General features: G+C 42.8%; 1 protein-coding gene and 1 long non-coding RNA gene across 5 annotated transcripts in view; both read right to left on the minus strand.

The window, feature by feature from the left end:
* The window catches only part of LOC146523714 (protein NLRC3-like), a 48,380-nt gene that overhangs the window by 5,133 nt on the left and 21,483 nt on the right, over positions 1–21,764 (minus strand). Inside the window, exons 1-7 of one of the 4 annotated variants that reach the window (XM_085153951.1) lie at positions 9,387–9,848; positions 9,134–9,232; positions 8,268–8,369; positions 5,734–5,969; positions 3,730–5,614; positions 2,069–2,245; positions 455–631 (exon numbers count right to left, since the gene is read on the minus strand). In XM_085153951.1, the coding sequence (XP_085010077.1) occupies positions 455–631; positions 2,069–2,245; positions 3,730–5,614; positions 5,734–5,969; positions 8,268–8,369; positions 9,134–9,232; positions 9,387–9,514 (2,804 nt within the window). In that variant the 5' untranslated portion in view covers positions 9,515–9,848. Of the gene's footprint in view, positions 1–454; positions 632–2,068; positions 2,246–3,729; positions 5,618–5,733; positions 5,970–8,267; positions 8,370–9,133; positions 9,233–9,386; positions 9,849–21,764 lie in introns of those variants that run through there. The other 3 variants (XM_085153950.1, XM_085153952.1, XM_085153953.1) reach the window with 3 other exon arrangements.
* On the minus strand, positions 15,210–20,486 carry LOC146523715 (uncharacterized). The gene is made up of 2 exons (XR_014873104.1): positions 18,854–20,486; positions 15,210–18,705 (listed from the first exon to the last, which is right to left on the minus strand). It is a non-coding gene; the product is annotated as an uncharacterized LOC146523715 (long non-coding RNA).

The following is a 21,764-nucleotide window of genomic DNA, read 5'->3' on the forward strand; positions in this document are numbered from 1 at the left end:
TTCATGTAAGCTTTCTAATGCAGCTTTGATCTTCACAGTCTGCTTTATGAAACTCATTCTAACCCTGAATGTCAGAGTGTTCCTCCTTCTCTTTCCCATCATTCATGCTGGCAGTGGAGGAGATTTGGATGTTGGACTGTGTTTTGGATGATGTGTGTATGTTTGTGTTGGACTGCTGTCTGTAAAGCAAAAGCACATTTTGCTTTGGATTTCAGTGTCAGACAGACTTTAAGGTGGAATGAAGAGTTGGAGAGTTTCACAGTGAATTATCCAGTGTAGGATTTTTCTTCTTCTTTAAAGGTTTGAAATGTGAACATTGTTCTGCTGCAGTCAATGGACTAAACCAGAGAAGAAGAAAACAGACTTTACCATGAAGATCCTCAGTGTGGATCAGTATAATATCAGCCTGATGTCTGCAGTTTAGTGTCAGCACAACTAAAACATGCTGACTGACCTCAGAGTTTCAAGTCCACATCCTGGACTCTCCAGGAAACCACACAGATGCTTCACTCCTGAATCCTGCAGCTTGTTGTTGTAGGTCAGGTCCAGCTCTCTCAGATGGGAGGGGTTGGACTTCAGTGCTGCTGCCAGATAATCACAGCTGATCTCTGACAAATCACAGTTCATCAATCTGTATAAAGAATGAAAGATGTAAGTTTATTAGACAAAGTGTGAGCTTGAAATCATTCAGTGTTTCATCATCTGTTCAGAGTTGAAGAAGGTTCAGAATGTAGAAGTTTAGAAAATGGAAACTCCAAACAGCTGAAGCCAACAGGAAGCAGCTTCAAACAAACACAACAAGAGAAAAAAACTCTGAATGTTTCACATTAAAGTCGTACATTTATCATAAAAACAGGACAAAGACTTGAAAAAGTCGTGTTTTTCCTTCCAGGAACCACAAGGCTTCACTTTTAAAGGTGAAGTGTGAAAGAAATGGACATATTTGAAGTCCAACACCTTTTTCCAGTCACATTATTAAAGCAGACAAACTACAAGCTCATTTTCATTCCAACAAGTCATCTTCTGACCTGGACTAACAACACTGGTCTCTATGTGCAGCTGGCTGTGAGACCAGTGCTCAGGGAGCGTCTAAAAAGTGCAACACGGAAAGAACATCACACACTAGTTTGCTTCCATCATCCAACCTGAAGAGGAAACAGAGACGCCTCCCCTTCAAAGTAAAAGCTGCTCCTTTTGGACACAGTATCAAAGAAAGTCTACAGTATAACATAGAAAAGACAGAAAAAAGTTTTGGTTGTTTTTCAATTGTGCAGAAATTAAAGTAGACTAAGCTCAATTATGTGACAGACATTTCATCCCATGTCAGTTTGGCCTCATCCTGGGCCGGATTATCCAGCACACACTCTGACCACAGGCCCAGGGGCCACGCACAGCTGGGCTCCATCCAAGAGACAGGAAACAAACCAACACAATAATAAAAAGCACCATGTGATCTTCTTACATCTTCAAGACAAACATAGTAAAAACATGAGCATATTTGTTTCCTGATAAAATGATGTGACAGGTAGAACAGAGTAAAGTGGTGGTGTTACAGCCTTTCTCCCCTCTGCTGCCGAGGCTGTTAGTCTCTCCCAAACTCAGCTACAGAACTTCCAAATGAATGAAAGCAGCAGAAGTGGCTTCACAAATGAAAGAGGAAGAGGAGAAGAAGAGGAGAGGGAGGCCACCCTAAACATCACTCCAGCTGAAAACATCACACTTCCATTAAAGTTGGTGAGAAAATGTTGATGAATATCCATATGGAAATGATGAGCTGCTGGCTAATCTGGAGGCTGAAACACTGTCCTGTCAAACATCTCCCCGTCACCACTCCACTTCTGTCAGCCTTCAAATGAACCCTGTTCAAGTCTGTCACTTCTGTTTGGAGCCAAAAGGAAAAACTTTTATTCAGTCGTTTGGAAAGACAACATTTCTGAAAGCACTCACTTCTTCTTCACATTTGTCTTCAGACACATCCTGAACATTTAGGAACTAAAGAAAGTTTCAAACATCAATCAAAGACCTGAAATATAGAAAAAAAAACAACAGCCGCAGTCAGTGAACTCACCTCAGAGTCTCCAGTCGACAGTTTGGACTCTCCAGTCCAGCACACAGAAGTTTCACACTTGAGTCCCAGACGATGTAGTTGTTACTCATGTCCAGCTCTGTCACATGGGAGGGGTTGGACTTCAGAGCTGAGGCCACAACTTCACAGTGAGAATCTGAGAGTTGACAGTGATTCAGTCTGTGATGATAGAAAATATAAAATGTTTTATTATAAAAGCAGAAAATCTGCATTATAAACACAGACTGAATGTATATGAAGACAAAACAGAGTGAGGTAATAATCTGATGAATCTGATCTTCACATCTGTGCTTCAGCTCCTCTTACTGTGTTTGACATGACACAACGATTGAGTCTCTCTCAGACCTGCAGACCTTTAATGAGAATCTTTGTTTGGCTTTAATCTGCAGATGAAGGAGGAAGATGGTGTCACATTTAGGCTTCCATAATGTCCACAGTCTGTCACTGAGATCTGATCCAGAGTCAGAGTGAAGACACACATTTGGACTGTTTCCTGTTTTGACTCCAGAACATTTTGAATGAGTTCAGCTCAGTGAAGAGTTCCAGCTGGAAAGATGATCTCTGTTTGCTACCTGCTGTCAGGTACGACTGTTCACGTCCACACGCAGGAAAAACCTGCTGACTGTTACCAAACGGAGCAGAAATCTCATCACTGGACAATAATGATGAATGAACTCAGAGCTGCTGATATCAGATCTGATTTCAGGGGAACTAAACACAGAAATGATTGGCTCATTTTAGCTTTCTGAGCCATTAAAATGATTTGTATTCCTGTTCAGGGCTTCAGTGTTTATGAGTCCAGATCCAGGTGACAGCAAGTCAAAATGATGTTACCTGTCTGTGTCCAGCAGCAGCCTGTATTCACTTTGAATATTGTTATAACCTGACATGGATCAGTTTGTCTTTGATTGGTTTGTAAATGTCACTGTTTCCATTGGACCTGAGTGACGGTACAAAGACAGAGAGGGAGAGAAAGGAGAGAGAGGATGGAGACAGCAAAGAGAGAGCAAACACAAACAGGTGAGAGTGGACAGGTGACCAAGGTCAGCAACCAATCAGAGAGCTTCTGTTTGACCCACAGTCACTGATGATGACTGCACATAACCAAGCAGTGTGTTACACTGATATCAAATATGGATCCTGCTCTTATAATAATGATCATCAGATGATATTATTGTGTTATTTTGTAGCTGAATACGATGTTTGTGTGATTATCAGTGAAAGAAGCAGTGAGGAGGATGGAGAGAGAGAGAGGACAGAGGGTGAAGTTAGAAACACTAAAAGGATTTTTCATGGATTTCATGGATGATTTGAGTGATTTCCAGCAGGACACTTAAACATGTCAGTGGACGTCCTAAAGAACATATTCACTGATATGAAACGTGTCATTGAACAGGATTAATATCAGTGGAAACATGGTGGAAACAGCTGTGACTGCATGGATGTGACACACTTCAAATCTGTTCTCCACTCTTGGATTTGGGATCCATGGAGCTGCTGCTGAGTCTGTACAATAAAGGAATGGTGTGGAAGGTTGCAGCGTACGGACACAAACACTTTGTGGTTACAATCTGATTTTATTTTCAAAATTAAACTACTAACCTACACTGATTAATGATGTTAATGATCACATCTGGACTCACCGAGCCTTTTTGCAGTTCCTCACAGCTGGAATCAGTCTCTGTCGTCCCCATTCTGATGTGTTGTACTTCTGCAGGTCCAACTCATACAGAACCTCCTCTGACATCTGCAGCATGAAGGCCAGAGCTGAGCACTGGATCTCAGAGAGTTTCTTCTCTGATCTGTTCTCTGACTTCAGGAACTCTTGGATCTCCTGATGTACTGAGAGGTCATTCATCTCCATCAGACAGTGGAAGATGTTGATGCTTCTGTCAGGAGAGATTTCATAACTGTTCATCTCCTTCAGGTTGTTGATGACTCTCTGGATGGTTCCTGGACTGATCTCTGTCCGACCCAGCAGACCTATTAAGAGTCTCTGGTTGGACTCCAGACAGAGGCCATGAAGGAAGCGAACAAACAGGTCCAGGTGGCCATTTTTACTCTGGAGGGATATCTCCATGGCTCGTTTAAGGAAATCATCCAGAGAGGACTCGTTGTATTTTCTTCCCAAAAAGTCCTCCACCATCCCATCCAGAGCTGGCTCATTCCACGAATTGCTTGCATCATCATCATCATCATACTTCTCCTCATTCCAGTCTATCCTCAAGAAGTCCTCCACCACCTCTGTCTTCCTGTTGGTGTGACAGTGGAACATGTAGACTGCAGCCAGAAACTCCTGAATGCTCAGATGAACAAAGCAGTAGACTGGTTTCTGGAAGATCACACACTCTCTTTTGAAGATCTCTGTACAAACTCCTGAGTACACCAAGGCCTCTGTCACATCCAGACCACACTGCTCAAGGTCTTCTTGGTAGAACATGATGTTTCCTTTCTCCAGATGTTCAAACGCCAGCCTCCCCAGCTTCAGAAGAACTTCCCTGTCAGCCTCCGTCAGCTCCTGTGGACTCGTCTCATGTCCCTCATGGTACTTGTTCTTCTTCCTCTTTGTCTGAACCAGCAGGAAGTGTGAGTACATGTCAGTCAGGGTCTTGGGCAGGTCTCCTCTCTGCTCTGTAGTCAACATGTGCTCCAGAACTGTAGCAGTGATCCAGCAGAAAACTGGAAAACTACACATGATGTGGAGGCTCCTGGATGTCTTCATGTGGGAGATGATTCTGCTGGACAGCTCTTCATCACTGAATCTCCTACTGAAGTACTCCTCCTTCTGGGCATCAGTGAAGCCTCGTACTTCTGTTAGCCTGTCAACACATGTAGGAGGGATCTGATTGGCTGCTGCAGGTCGGGAAGTTATCCAGACGAGAGCCGAGGGAAGCAGATTCCCCTGGATGAGGTTTGTCAGCAGCTGGCTGACTGATGACTTCTGTGTGACATCAGACAGCAGCTTCCTGTTGGTGAAATCCAATGAAAGTCTGCTTTCATCCAGACCGTCAAAGATGAACAAAAGCTGAGAGACAGCCAGCTTCTCTGCTGTGACCTTCTGTAATGTTGGATGGAAAACATGGAGCAGCTCCAGAAGACTGTATTGCTCATCTCTGATCAGGTTCAGCTCCCTGAATGAAAGCAGAACCACCACACTGACATGTTGGTTCTCCAAGCCCTCTGCCCAGTCCAGAGTGAACTTCTGCACTGAGAAGGTTTTTCCAACACCAGCCACGCCGTTGGTCAGAACCACTCTGATGGGTCTCTGTTGGTCAGGTAAGGCTTTAAAGATGTCCTGGCACCTGATTGGAGCATCATGGAGGGCGTCCATTTTGGAAGCTGTCTCCAGCTGCCTCACCTCATGTTGGGTATGAACCTCTTCACTCTGTCCCTCTGTGATGTAGAGCTCAGTGTAGATCCTGTTGAGAAGGGTTCTACTTCCTGTTTCATCACTTCCTTCAGTCACACGTTCACATCTCCTCCTCAGACTGATCTTATGTTCATCTAAAACCTCCTGCAGACCAACATCTGCTGAAAGAAAGAAAAACAATGAGACTAAAGAGAAAGAAAACTCTTCAATGTCTGAACAACACAAGAAGTCCAGTTTTCAGAAATGAGTCCATCAGCAGACAGATGTTCAGTCTTACTTTGTACACAGCTGCTCTGACTGGCTTTCTGCAGTCCAGCTCTGGTTCTGGATCTTTCTCCACACTGGGGACAGGAGGAGTCTCCTGATGAAGCAGACTGGTCCCAGTATGAGGAGATGCACTGTCTGCAGAACCAGTGTCCACAGCTGGTAGAGACTGGATCCTTCAGGACGTTCTGACACAAAGCACAGAAGGACAGCTGCTCCTCCTCACAAACACCACTCCTCTTCCTTCCTCTGTGAACACATTTCTTTATCACTAAAAACATTTATTGTCAGTGAAAAACATCCAGATTTGACCAAACTGCAGTTCCTCACAGTTCCTTTGATTTCATCAACACTAATGAGCTGCTGTTCCTGTCTGCCTGTCTCATTAAACACTGAGTGATGAATACAAACTCAACACTTCCTGCAGACTTCCTGACTTCACAATAAAAGCTTTCCATCAGAGAGAGACAGTTATGACTTTCACTGTTTTACAGCCGCTGTGTGCAGATTATCTGGGTCAGTTCACTCTGAAGCAGCTTAGAAGTGTCCGTGTAGAGCTGTGGTCTGACACACAGAGACTTCTGATTTTCACTATTTAAACAAACATGATGAAGATGAGCAGGTTTCTCTTCTAGTATAAAACTCTGTGTCTCTCTGGCTGGCTCTTGATGGCTTTTCAGGTTTTATGTTTTGCTCTCTCCTGCTAGCGTTTGGCCTGCCTGGGTGGAGCTTGTAATGGCCTCTCGCTCTTGGTCCACACAGTTATGATGATTACACCACCTGTTGCTGATTCACCTGGGCTTACCGGTAACCATTTAACGCTGCGGCATGGAGCAGTTTGTTGCTGGGACATTGACCCTCCTGTGTTCATGATCTCAGCTCCTTGCTAAGAAATCTCTCTCTAAATTCACCAGTTGGGTTAACTTTGTGTATACTTTGAGTATATATTTCCCCGAACCTGGTTACAGACGCTTACTTATGACTCCCGTGTGTGGCTGTGTGAGTGGAGAGCAGGACAAGAGTGACTGAGGAGTGAGTGTGGACTCCCTTCCCTCTTTTCCCTGGAGCCCTGGACCCCCTCCCCAACTCACTGTACATATATAGAGCACTGTGGTTCACCCCTTTGGTAAATAAACTGTCACCTTTTTGTTTGTCAGAACTCAGTCTGTGCTTGAGTTCCTCTGTTAGCCATGACATTTTGTTGGTTTCTCTCTCTTCAGGTCCCTGTAAGTGTTTGATCGGCCTTTCTAAAACATTATATTTATTCTGCTTTGATTGTTTTGTGTGCTGAGGGACATTGTTGCACGATCCACTTTTTCTTATCACTCAAATATCCTGATACTTTCAGAAAGTTGGAGAGCTCTTCTTGCTTGCTTAGTCTTTGCTCTGTACTGCAGTACTTGCATTGGTTTCACTGGACAAGTCTGCATGTGAATCTACAACTGATCTGACATTGTGGCACAAACACAGTAAACAAACTCTACGAGCACCTTGTTTCATGTGCAGTGGCTTTCTTCTCATTCTGTTACTGAACACTGTATGAAAAGCCTTTCACTGCCAGCATCCTTCCAGCCCCACGACAACAAGACCAACTCACATCTTCACAACTCCAAGAATTTTTCCCCTTTTCTTTGGAGAAACCGAGAAGCCAATAGGATTGTAGCTCAAATTTGCCCACAGTCCTGCTTCATCACTGCTCACTCCTACCTGTGTTGGTGCTGAGTGGACAGTCATAGCCTGCTGCTAGCATGAATGCTAAATGTACTGCTGTGGATGATCAGCAGAAAAAGTTGTTGTCAGTTTGACTGTTTGCTGTATTTAAAGTGTTTTTCTCAGTTCATCTGTATTCAAAGTGCATTCGGGGCTTTAGCTGACAGCTCTTTGTGCTAACAAACTAAACTCTCTTAGTTTAAGCCAACAGACTTTACCAAACACAAAGCCTGCTGCTGCCTCCATGGGTTAGCTTCTGTGACTGGTGTTTACACCAATGAAATCTAAATCACACTAATGTGTCCTCCAAGGTGTTTGGTGGGAGCACTGAGTGAAACATAAGAGCTCTGGTAAAATAACAAACAGGGCTGTGAGAGCAACTGAAGTGATAAAGATACTGTTTAAAGATAAAAAACACTTTGATGTTCTCTCGTCACCTAACAAAGTCCAAACCCTGTGAACTCTTTTAGCTTTAATAATTGTGGATTCAGGTATCCTGAACCCATCTTTGGACATTTGTAATGAAATATTTTAAAACTCCATCAAAGACTCCTGATGTGGCTGTTTGGAGAAGGAAAAGAGGGACAAAGTGGAGCGTCGAGCTGAGGCTTCATTCACTGCAAACCTACAGTTATGTTTTCTTATTTCTGCTGTTTGCATGTTCACAGCTGAAATAAAGCTGCCTCTTTGACTTCATCCTGTTGTGTTTGGGTCCAGTCCTGCCTGCCACACAGAGCTACAGGACAAAGTCTAATATTTTTATCTTTTTAATGAATCTTTGGTCATATTTATCCAGGAAAACACAAACATGTAAAGGAATCATCACAGTTCTCTGACCTCGTTGGTCCAGGTTCACCACTGAAGACTGGAGGGTGATGTTTGGACCAGTCACTCCTCACAGACGGACAGCTGGATCCTGCAGACTGTGACCTCTGACCTCTGCAGACACAAACATGTTTTATTCAATGATCAATTCTCTGATAAAGTGATTGAAGCAGCTGTGATCACACAGACTGCAGATAATGCAGCTGTTTCCTGTCAGTAACAGTCCTCTTAGATTTGAGTTCAGCTTTTTACAGGAAAACAAATGTCCCTGAATGCAACAGTGAGACACAGTCTGCCTGTGTGGCTGTGATAGCTGCCGTTAGGAGCGCTCATGTGTTTGCAGCTAGACGAGGAGATGTTACCATCATGGACATGTTAACAAATCCTGCAGCATCACGTGGCACAAACAATTTGTGTTCCTGTCATCTGCGAGCAACAGGAAGTTCATTAATAAAGGCGGGATGGAGACGTGACTGTGACGGTTCTCCTTCATCCAGCTGTTACACACATCTGGGCTCACACGACGAGCCTTTGTCTAATACAGCAGCTGCTCTCTGAACACTTTTCTGAAGAGGAGCTGCACAAACCTTTGTTTGCTTTCTAGAGCAGCGTATCAAAGTCAAACTACCCACTGCTAGCAGCTGTTTCTATCATAGTTTAGGATCCAGATGTGTGAGGTCTAAATTTACACCTCTGATTAAAATACATAGTTAAAAACAGCCAATTGTGTCCAAATGTGTCTTAAAACCAGATAAACTGACAGTTACAGCTGAGCCTGTGTGTCCTTGGAGACACTGCTCTGCTACAGAGATGCATTTTAGAAACCAGGAAACATCAAAATAATTTAAATCAGAGAGTTCTTGTTACTAACAGCTCACCTCTCTGCAGCAGACACAGGCTGGGATTTAAAATGAATGCCTCGATGATTGGACCGGTCACTCTTTAAGGACACAGAGCTGGATGGTTTCTGATTGACGCTAAAAGTAAGTGAACATGAAACATGTGTCACATCCAATGTGTCCAATACATTACATAAAAAGTATAAAGTATGTAAATAGTATATTATTTAAATCGTTAAATAGTAAATAACTGATTAAAATTTCAAACATTTTAATACTGACATGAACTTACTTTTCGTCAGATGACTTCACCCGTTTGCTCTTAGAGGACACACTTCTGGGTGGAGGTCCAGCCAGGTTCCTGTGAATAATGATGCAGCAGTGATGTGAGTGGTGAGCTGTGACATGGAGAAGAGTCATGGACAATTAGAGATGGTCATCTCACCTCTGAGCTTTGGTCTGGCTCTCATGTTCCCCACACAGAGTGCTTTTAGAGGGAGGGACTCCCTCCTCTCTGTCCTCACACTGATCCATGCTGCTCAATTCACATCAGCTCACACACACTTTCTACCTTCACCTGCAGAGGAAACACAAATCATTCATGTGCACATCAACTGAAATCCTCCTTTCCATCATGTGTGCTGTCCAAATATGAGCTGGATGCAGTCAGACAGCAGTGTGAGGCAGAGGAAGCTGCCATCAGCTGCTCTACTTCTACTATCAGTCCACTAGATGGAGCCATGAAGCACATATGATGCATTCAATGACACACACTGATTCACTGTGACTGGAAGTTTAAGTACATTAAGCCTCCACTCATCTACATTGTGCTTACAACCCATTGCCCCCCATCTTCCACCCCCATCAAACTCCTGGGGCCAGGAATGACTGGAACTGAATTGGAAATGGGCGTAATCAAACATAAATCTGCTATTCTTATCCAACCTGTCTGCCTGGACACAGTTTGCTGACCAATCATGGAGCCTATGATTCGCTTGGACAACAACTTCATGAATGTGGAAATGAAACTGAGTGTCAGCTGAGTGTCGAGCAGAAGAGGAGTCAGAGAAAAGTGACAGAGCTGCTGACTTTACAAAGAAAGCTAAAACCATGTTGAAGAGATTAAACAGATAATACAAGCTAACAACAACAACACAGCTGCTGCAGACAAAACACATGTATGAGTGTGTGACAGGAAAAGCACTGAACAGAAGTTTACTATTAAAAATGCGGCATGTTCTAAAAAGTTTGGTCAGTGAGACTGAAAAATGGCTGCATAAGTTACTATTGTGAACAAACCCCTATAAGAACCCTGATATTACCTGAATAAGATCAAATCCTGATACGTAGTGCAGACCTTGGTAAGAGATACGGTCCAACTGGAATATGAACCTTTGGTGTGTTTAATACAGTCAGTTTCTGAGTAACTCCACTCCTCTGCTTTCTGTTGGAAGAGAAACAAAAGTTTGTAGCACGATCCTTTTCCTCAGAGGCCTGTGTTGAATTTATATTACATCTATGATAAAAAAAATAATTCACAAAGTCTGCTCTGACCTCCTGTCCTCCCTGCAGTTGCTGTGAGCTCCGCAGAGTGATTATAAAGACCCGGAGCTCAGAGTTTCAAGTGTGAGCCACGCCTGCCACCCGTTATCTGCCAAGCTTGCGCTTCAACGCTAAGTTTTACGGTAGTGCTGCTTCTTATCCCTTTTTGCTGATCACACACATAACAACACACATGATTTTCAGGAAGTTAACGGAAATAAAGCCCCAGTGTCATTTGTTTTTTACTCAAGTTGTCTTTTCTTCTTAATTTTTCTGGTAATGCTTCTTCATTCATGATTCATTCAAATCTATTCAAATATTTCTGAAAATCATCTTTTATAGTTGAAATTCAGTTGTCATTTGGCTCAGCTGCTCTTTCATGCATCCATAATTTCACCTCAAACTGCTGCTTGAGACACGAGAAATTAAAGAACAACTCTGTTCAAACGGAGAAACCTCGAAGGAACTCGATAATGTCATTTAAATGGTTTCAGGTAGGTGTATGAAGGTTCTGTATTAAATCATATATGATAGTTGACGTGAAATTCTGAATTCATCTTCTTGGACACCCACACTGCATAATTCTGTAGAAATGAAATTCGTCATTTCTAATCAATTTCAACATCAAATATCATAACATTGCATCAAAATGCATAAAAATGATTCTTGATAGCTGACCTAAAAGTCTCTGTGCATTCTTCCTCTGGGTTACCGTCTCTATATATTTGCAGTTTAACCACCAAAAGCTGCAAGGTTTCAGAGAAATAAAAGGAACGTTCTACTCAAATTTCATAAGATTAATTTAATAAACAATAGAAAAAAAACTTTGACAGTTGTCATTAAATTCTTAACAAACTCCTCTTCTGCCTGTAGCTCAGGAGTTAGAGCAGGCACGTACTAACTGGAAGGTTGGTTGTTTGATAGGAGATACTAACCCCAAGATAGAAAACTCCTCTGCACAGGAAAAGTCCTTGAATGAGTCATTTGTATAAAGCACTTTGAATGCTCAGAGTAGAAAAGCACCATATCAGAACCAGTCTCACCCACTTGTAATGGGTGTGTGGCTGTGGCTCAGGTGGTACAGCAGATCAGCTACTGATAGGAAGGTTTGTGGTTTGAACCTTGGCTTCCCCAGCCTGCATGCCAAATATCCTTGGGCAAGATACTAACCCCAAGTTGCCCTCTGATGCGTCCATTGGAGTGTGAATGTAGATTAGTTTGCACTTGTATTTAGAAGTGCTTGTGTGAATGAGGCCTGTTGTATAGAGCACTTTGAGAAATCCAGGAGAGTAGAAAAGCACTATATAAGAATCAGTCCATTTACTACATGTCAGCAAAGTTTCATCTCCAACCACTGCAATATTATTTGTTAGGATCGCTGTTCCCTCCAGGTACTCCGGCTTCCTCCCACCGTCCAAAGACATGCAGCTCGTGGGGATAGGTTAATTGGATAATCCAAATTGCCACTAGGTGTGAATGTGCGAGTGAATGTGAGTGCGAATGGTTGTCTGTCCCTGTGTGTTGGCCCTGTGACAGATTGGCGACCTGTCCAGGGTGTACCGCGCCTCTCGCCCTATGACAGCTGGGATAGGCTCCAGCGCCCCCCGCGACCCTGAAAAGGATAAGCTGAAGCTGATGGAGGATCGCTGTTTTTTTCCCAGGGTTTTGTGATGCCTTTTTGTTTTTGAGTCTTTTGTGTTTTAGTTTGGCTCTTTGTATATAAGGATGGTTAATAGTTTGCTTTAGGATTTACTATATCCCATGTACCCTGTTTTCATATTGTAGTTTGTCTTCTTGGTTTTGTAACACTAAATATCTGGTTTTGTGATCCCTTTCTTAACTTTAGTTATGTCCCTTTGTCTGTCTTCTCTCTCTGTTTGTCTGTCATTGTCTGATTTCCCCATCTGTCATGTTTCCCATTCACTTATATTTTCCTTTCTGTTTTCTACATGTCTACGTATGTCTCTGTGTATCATTTCCTCTTTTTTTATCGTCTCATGTCTTGTGTACTTAGTTTTGAGTTTTACTTCCCCCATTTGGTTAATGATTTGCTCCCATCAGTGTCTCAGTCTCGTCTGCATTTATCTATCTCATGTTCCCCTGTCCAGTCTTTTCTCCTCTATGTAATTTAACCCTTGTTCTCCATGTTTTCCTGTTTTATTGTTTTAACTGTTGCTTCCTGTGACTATTGTAGTTTTCTCCTGCATCATGTCTCCCACCTGTTGCTTCTCGTCTCATTATCCAGTGTGTATTTATTGTCCCCATCTTCTGCTGTACTTTGTGCTTTCCTTGCTCTGTGTTCCCAAGGTTTTGGGGGCAGTGGTGTGAGATTGATTAAGGAAATGGTTGAGTTAATAGGAATGACCAAAATGAGAAAAAATGTTCGATCTTCAATAAGTGAAAGGATTCTAAGAAGGAATATCTTTGATGGATCAGAATTATATAATGAAATATGAATATAACATTTTGTTAATCATTGTTTATTAACTGAACCTTGTTGAATTTGAGTAGAACTGTTTTTTAATTTGGCAGAAACACGGCAGCAGTTTGAAATGAAACTATCCAGGCTGTAGAGTAGACGAGCAAAATCAAGAATCCACTGAGATTTTCATGTCAATAACTAAGAAGGATTTCATAAATGAATTGTTGATACGCTGTTATGATAATCCACTGAGCTTATTGAATTTGGGGAGAAATGTCCTTTAATGTGGAATCACACAGTGGGCTGAGATGAAACTGCACACAGTGTGGGTGTCCCAGAAGAGAAATCAGTTAAACATTTAGTGAAATATTTATAACAGATATCGAATTTGTTCTGTCATATAAAACTGTAATTTATACTAGTCAGGTGGATCATCAATGATCATCAATCAGTGCAGTACCAGCAAAATTCAGACACAGACACACAAACACACACATGCACAATTTTACTGTCTTAACACAGTATCATAAATCTAATTACAATATGCTATAGTCCTTTAAATACCAATTTAAATATATTTCAAAAATATATTACAGCTTTTTTCAGTCTGTTGAACAAAAATCCCCAAAGAAGAAGAAGCACTACCATAAAACTTTGTGTAAAAGTGCAAGAAAGTTTAAGAGGCTTACAAATGACGGCTCACAGAACTGCGGTGTTACAAGTCAACCTCGTTCATATCTGTCATCATGAACAATGCTATGATTTGTGCTGGAGCGAAGCTGCACACAGCTGATATTATCAGAAAAAAATACATACTGATTCGATTACCTTCACACGGAGATTCGCACAAAGACGACCAGCTGCATCAGCGAAGTTTAGAAGACAGAAAGTGAAACTTAAAAAAAGGAAACAGACAGATTTGTGGGAATGCTGGGGCTGGGGAACATTAGTAATTAGAAACACAAAATGTTTCTAAGCATTTGTAAATGTTTGTTGGAGGGTTTAGAGGAGCTGAATCATTTTGTGTGAAAGTTAAAGTCAAACACACTCTTAGTAGAGAGAGACTGTGTCTGCAGATCAAACAGGTCTCACTGTGATGTCCCTTTAGTCAGACTCTGTCTCTGCTACATTAATGACTGAAAGTTGTCACATTCTTATTTAGTTAATACTCCTCAAACCAGGTATACACTTTTAGTTTAATACATTATAGATTCTCTGATGAAGAAATACGGTATATATATGCAACCTGATGAAGCGTTATCTAAAATGTTTTTATGTTTGACATACCAAGACTGGTTCACACTGCAGGAGTTGCAGATGATAAAACAAAGACTGTAAAGCTAAGCAGTTTGTTTGAAGGCTGTTTCTCACTGCCTGTCAATTAGTCAAATTAATATTACTTTTATCAAAAATAATTTCCATGTCTGTATTTGGTCTTTCTCCATAGTCGCCATAGTCACATCATTGTGTTTTGTTGATCTTTCCCCTCCTTGTGATTCATTCAGTGTTCCCATGTCTGTTTCGTCCCTGTGTGTCGAGCCGTGTCTCTTAGTTTGTATCCTGTTTTATTTGGACAGTCTCGCGTCCTGTGTTCAGTTTTGCTTTCTCCTGTCTCATCACATCTAATTTGTTCCTGCTGTGTCCTCATGTGTTTCCACTTCCCTTATCATCCCTCTGTGTATATATTGTGTGACTTTCCTTTTGTTCATTGTCAGGTTGTCTGTTTATTATGCGTTATGTGTCGGGGGCTGGATCTGTGACCCAGTATTGAGTTCACTGTGTGTGTTTTTGGAGGTCTTATATTATATTGAATATATGCTTAGTTCTTGTGTTGCCATTATTAGTTAGGATTTAGTTGGGTGTTATTCTAGCTTAGGTTTCCATCTATGTCCCCTTCTGTGAGTCTGTTCTTGTCTTCTGTGGTAATTGTCATGTCTACATCTCTCAGTTTTTTCTTGGTTTATTTTGAAAGCGTCTTGTTTCTTTGTTCATTGTGTTTAGTTTCACTTTAGCCATCATTATGTTCATTTCAGTCAGCTGTTCCCCTGTGTGTTTCCACTTCCCCTGATCACCTCCTGTCTGTATTTAAGTCCTCTGTCTTTCTTTATTCAGTGTCAGGTCATCTGTGTTGCCTCCCTTCAGGTCGTATCACAGTTTTGTCACAGTCAGTCAGTTTTCCTAGTTTAGGTGTCAGTTTAGTTTTTGCCACTGCTCATGATGCTTTCATTTTGTATTCATGTTTATAGCCTAAATAAACGGCTTGCCTTTTTTTTTTCAAAATGTAGTTCTGCCTCCTTCCCTGTCTGCACTTGGGTCCACTTCATCATGACACCCGTGTACCCCACCATGACAGTTATGTCCAAGTTTTCCCTGTTCCCAGTGTTTAGTTTCCCCACTTCAGTCTTGGTTAGTTTTCCTTTAGTTTACTCCTGCCTTTTGTTTTGTTTTGCTCACCAGCCTTGAATAAACGGTTCTCTTTTGGTTAAAGTTAACTTTTGTTTCCACGCATCTGCTTCTGGGTCCACACTTCAGCCTCCACATAGTCCACAGCCCACACTGTGGCTGGGGTCAGGTCACAGAGTTTTGGACTTTAACTGGCATTTTATGCAAGGTTTCATTTTTTTTTTCCTGGAATTTACTTCCCATGTTTTGCTGGCTGTGTGTTATGACTCTGGAAATTATTGTAAAAAATATTAATTTGTGATTGTTTCATGACCAGATCCTACAGACTCTTTACAGTCATTATGGGATGGTTTTACAGGTGGAGGACACTGATATTCTTCCTCCTCATACCAGTGTCACTACTGGAATGAGAAGAGACCAGGACCCTGTACATGTATCTGACAAAACAATCAGAAACAGATTTTATAAGGGTGGCCTGAGGGCCTGATGTCCTCTAGCAGGCCCTGTACTCACTGTCTGGAACCATGCATGATTGACATTTGCCATAGAATACCAGAATTATCAGGCCACCACTGGCAGACTGTGTTTTTCACTCTGAACACATATGACAGATATGAAAGGGTCCGGAGAAGTTGTAACATCGTTTTGCGTTTTTGACCCAAGAGGCATATCAATGGAGGGAGGCACAGACATCTATGGGCTGGCAGCATTTAGCAGGATGAAGTTTCTGGACATCTGGACTGATTGTCAAACTCTACGCTGGTGCAGTGGGTTGCTCCTCCTGCTGCAGGACAATGACACCAAACACACCTCCAGGCTGTGTGAGGGCTGTTTGACCAAGAAGGAGCGTGATGGAGTGCTGACCAGATGGCCTGGCCTCCACAGTCACCTGACCTAAACCCAGTGGAGATGGTTTGGGATGAGATGGAGCTCAGAGTGAAGGCAAAGGACCAACAAGTGCTCAGCATCTCTGGGAACTCCTTCAAGACTGTTGGAAACCATTTCAGGAGACGACCTCATGAAGCTCATGGAGAGAACGCCAAGAGTGAGCGAAGCAGGAATCAAAGCAAACATATTTAATTTTAGTAAGCTCTTTAGGATCCACTAAGGTTTGCAGAGGTAGGCTGCATGCTTAAGAGCTTGATTTTACACACCTATGGCAATCGAGCTGAAAACATCTGAAAAAATGAAAATGAGTTTCTCTGGTCCAGATGGTGAGTGTTTTTCTTTTTGTGTTGTAATATTTGTTTACTGTGTTAAGACAGGAAGAGACAAGGGAGAAAATCACTGATGCATCTGTATCTATGCTTAAAAATAAAAGTTTACTGATGAAGTTGAACAACCTTTGAACAATTGTACTGTGAACATGTTCAGGTCTGTCGGATGCAAAGAATCAAACTCAGATCGAGAAATCTCTTAGAGGTGAGTAAATGTTTTCCTATAATTGTTTCTTTGGATTTGATGATGATGTAATAAGGCATTATTTCATGTAATGAGACATAAATCCATGTCTATAGATAGTAAATGAAGGAATGATCTAGATATTTAATGAAAGCCAGTCATGAATATCAGAATGTAGTTTATTTTATACCTGCAAAGGGACAAATCATCAACTTAGAGTCAAACAGTTTCACATTCAGACAGTCCCTGAAATTTCGTCATATTTTGTTTGAGCTATCTATTTTCTCCGCTGATCAAACTGGAGAGTCTCACTGTAATGTGCCGGCGAGTCACACTCAATTTTATTTTTGGTTTGGAAACTGAACAGACTTTCAGTAAAAATAATGATTCAGCAATGTACAAAGTTGGGAACTAACACATTTATAACTATTTTCTAAAGGATCATTTAATGCCACTACAGGCAAGCTAAAGTCTAGCTATCATTTCATAATTCCCACAGCAACAGTAAGGTGACAGGTGACCACAATGTGGAAACAAGACTGAATTAAGACTGGAAACCTCATCCATCCTCTCAGTTTGGAAAGTAGACCTACACCATTGTCTCAAAGGTATACTCTTCTGTTGGATAATTTGTTAGTTTGTTAAAAATTGACAGAGGAAGTTGTACAAACACATCACATGTCAGTTGTCAGCAGAAGTGTAGAGAGGACAAAATGTAAGCGCTGACAACTTCAGAATCTGACATTTGTCCAGATTTGTAGAGGGACAGATCAGATTTATTTTGTATATATAATTTTCAGTCTTTCAAAATTAGAAAAGGCAGAATTTGTGTTGTTCAAACACACTGATTCCACAAAAAGACACAAATGTGAAATTGACTAGCTAACAGTTACAGAGCTACAGGATGATAATTATATGTGAAGACATCTTTTTTAAAATAGAGCTCCATGCTTGCATTTACATCTGTGACCATCGGAGGGCAGTAAGCACTCATTAGTCAGTTCCTCTTTACTGACATCAGCGTTTCTGTCAGTTTAATAATATCTGTGTTCAAATATGTTTCAAATAAGTTCAGTATTCCAACACTGAAATGAACTTCATCATCTCAGCTGAACTGAGCTTCAGAGAAACACTGCATACTGATGTCTGTGAAGCTTTGACAGAAAAACAGTTTAAAAAATCAAGTTATTGAATCCATGAATCTAAAAATGTGTTTCTGAGTGAAAGAGACAGACGTGTACAGACTGAACTATCTGTTCAACAATCAGAGTGTTAGAGGACACTAACATGACACTCTTTAAACTAAACTACACACAGACGCACTGAGGAACCACATGAGACTGTAAATCCAGGATAAAGAGGTTCAGTGAATGTGGTGTGGAAGGTGTGGAGGTGGATCAGAGAGTCAGAGGAGACTCTGTAGAAGGACAGAGTGCCAGCAGGACAGTCCACATACACTGCTACTCTGTTAGAGACAGAGGAGGAGGAGGAGGAGGAGGAGGAGGAGGAGGAGGAGATGGGTGTTTGTCTGTTATTGTGCCACACAGAGGAACAATGATCAGAGCAGAAAAGACTCCAGGACTGATCATTTCCACCAAACACACACTCATAACTCCTCCCTTTCCTTTTGATTCCTCTGTAACTCACTGATATCCAAGCCCTCCTCGTCCACTCGACCTCCCAGTAACAGCGACCAGTCAGACCATCTCTACACAAACATCAAATCTGTCTGGATGATCAGGATATGACTGAACCTCCTCCACATGTGTCACCTTCCTGTTGTTGTCAGACAGTTGGAGGTTTGTGTTCACTGTGTTTGTGTCGATTGTGAGTTGACAGGAATCTGATGGAGAGAACAAACACAATCCAGCTGCAGTTATTGATCCATCATCTGTTCATTGATTGACACTTTGATGATGACTCCTGACATGATGAAGATGGTTGAATGTGTGCTGCTTTGTTTTCATGAATCCCATTAAAAACACACTTACACTTCCTCAGACCTGGTCTCAACCATCGGACTCCAGCAGGCTCCACCCTGAAAGGAGGAGGGGGGTCAGAGCAGCACAGTCAGCATGCACACATGGAATTACATGGCTCTCATACACACACTGTTACACACTGATAAAGGAACAGTCCAACATTTTGACACATAAATGTTTAAACTTCAAAAGAGCAAAACTCATAATCACATCACATTTAATCTCCTTTATTAAGCACGATGTCCAGGGAGCATTGACATGTGCCACAGTCAAGGTTCAACACACTGTGACATTCATGCTGTCAGGGAGTGGCTGCATATTAAATGTAAAGACTGGGACTGGCTACAAAAACTGATTCAGTACAAGTAGAGTGCAGCAGCCAGTGCATCACATATTTTGAGCTAATGCAGCGGTCATCACACCACATACTGCTTTCTATGTAAAGGAGCCTTCATTCTCAGATTAGGGCTGTTTGTGACCATAAAGTCTGTCTCACAAGGGCAGCCACTGGTCCAGGCGAGGATGCCTCCACAGTGGGATGTCTGAGGGTGCAGACATGGGTGAAGTTAGGACCAGGTGCCAGTGGACCTCTGGACCTCTGGAGATAGGAGTTGTTGTTTCACTCCACCAAAACCAGGAGAGAAAGATTTTTATTAATAATCCTTCTTATTATTAAATGCTCTGTAGAGCAAATTTGTAACAGCAAATTGTTTTGTGCGTTCTGATTGCTGTAGACCATTGTTAATCAATCCAGTGCCGTGTCTTCTGCATGGCAGCGGTCCCCAACACCCGGGCCTGTTTGGTACCGGGCCACGAAAGTTGAGGCTCGGGTGTAAAGTGTATGGTTTTCAGGGTTTTTAATCGTAAAGTTGGGTTCCCTGGGTCTTTTTTCCCGTGTTGTAGTCGTGTGTCTTATTTTGAAAGAACTATTTACGCGTTACCATAGCGACCAGAGAGCATCAAGAAGCAGAGAGGAGGATGTTACTCTCAATGTTGTTGGTGCATTTCAGGAGGACCCTGCTAATAAAGTTACACAATCACACAGTGAATTCACGTTTATTATTATATTTACAAAATACCACAGTTTTTGTCTTTGTCTGTATCATTTTATTTTGTTGTATTTATCCGCGACACCTTAAAGGCCGGTCCGTGAAAATATTTTCTGACATTAAACTGGACCGTGGTGCAAAAAAGGTTGGAGACCGCTACTGTACAGTACATAATGAGATTAGTTTGTCGAATTTATATAAATCTTCGATCGCTAGCAGTGTAACCCTGAAGTGCTGCGCTGTATGTTTGTAAGTTTTCTCCCCGACAAACACAACAATGCCGACAAAACGTTTTGCACGGTTTCATTTTATAATTGATTTATGTTTCTACGAAGGTTTGAACTTTAAGAGTGTTTAAACAAAAGAAGTGTGAAAATGTTCGTGTCTGTCTGAGGAAAGTGTATAAAGCATGTAGTGAGGGGTTTTGCAGTCTTAAAACAGCTACAATAACTGTAAAAAATAAAGTTGGCTACTTCGCAGATTTCACCTACCGCGGGTTATTTTTAGAACGTAACACCAGCGATAAACGAGGGACCGCTGTATTATTAATAGTAGAGTCTGGGGCATCTAATTGATTAACATCAACATTGATTATTGTGTTTTATTTTAAATTTTAAATCCATGTAGACATTGAGGGTTCTCGGGAGGGGCCGTGCTAACACCTGCTGCTCTCTGGCAGCAGCACCATGCTCTCCCTTGTTTTAAACACACTTTAGAGCAACACGCAGCAACACTACACTTGAGCGGGAGGAGGAGGGTATGGGGTCTTAACACACCCCCGTTCTCTGCTAGCCATCGGGGCGGGGGGGCTGGGAAGAGATGCTGGCTGTCCGATTGGCCTCCCTGCTGCTGCGGAGCCTGGGGCGGTCTGCTGGCCTCCACCCCGGAGGGAAGGGTAACATCTCTTGGGTCTGGGTGCCGTTTCCCCCTATGGGGGCGAGGATACCTGGACCCGGGGTATAGAGTATGTTTGGGGAGTGTGATTGTGTGAACATGTCCATTTACGTTTATTCCTACGTTGGGTGAGTGCTGAGTGTTTGTATATGTGTGCATGAGGGTGGGAATGCATGTCTGTGTCTGTGTGTGCCTGTTTGTATGTGTCTATATGCCAGGTCGGGTCTTAGACTCCACCTCTCTGGGAACTCCCAGGCCCTCCAAGTGTGGAGGCCCATCTCCCCTCACCACACTCCCTGCCAGTGACTGATGCCCTCAGGGGTCGGTGCATTGTTGGTTCTTGGTGTCCGGGGCTGGGCGCTCAGGTCATGTGCCAGCTCACTCCCGGTGGCTACTTGGCGGGGCCTGGCGCCTGCTGCTCAGTCGGGCCTCTTCCGGTGGCTACTTGGCGGGGCCTGGCGCCTGCTGCTCAGTCGGGCCTCTTCCGGGGCGCGGAGGGCCCTCGGGCCTCCGGCCTCTGTGCCTGCGGCTCGGTTCACTCTGGCACAGCTGGCTGCCGGCGGAGCCGGCGGGCACGCCGGTGCAGCCCCCTCTAGTTTCTGCCCGGTGGCTACTGGGTGACCCCTCGCCTGGGTATCCTCAGCCCTTCCCATGAAGGTGGCACGGATGCCCCTCCGGTGGTCCTCCTTGGGCTCTTGCACTCTGGGACCTCTGGATGTCTGGGGCCTGGATCTCCTCCATGCCTGCTTCTTGCCCTGGGGGGACGGGGCTATGGCTCTCTACATCCTCTTGCAGACCATTACATAGGGAAACCATTTGAATACAAGCGCGCCGATCCACACAGGTGTGCACACAGGTGTTCACTGTTTGTAGACTTAAATCACACCTTTGGGGCGATCGTGGCTCAAGAGTTGGGAGTTCGCCTTGTAATCGGAAGGTTGCCGGTTCGAGCCCCGGCTCGGACAGTCTCGGTCGTT

The sequence above is a fragment of the Neolamprologus multifasciatus genome, chromosome 3, assembly GCF_963576455.1.
Source record: "Neolamprologus multifasciatus chromosome 3, fNeoMul1.2, whole genome shotgun sequence".
Taxonomy (NCBI): Eukaryota; Metazoa; Chordata; class Actinopteri; order Cichliformes; family Cichlidae; genus Neolamprologus; species Neolamprologus multifasciatus.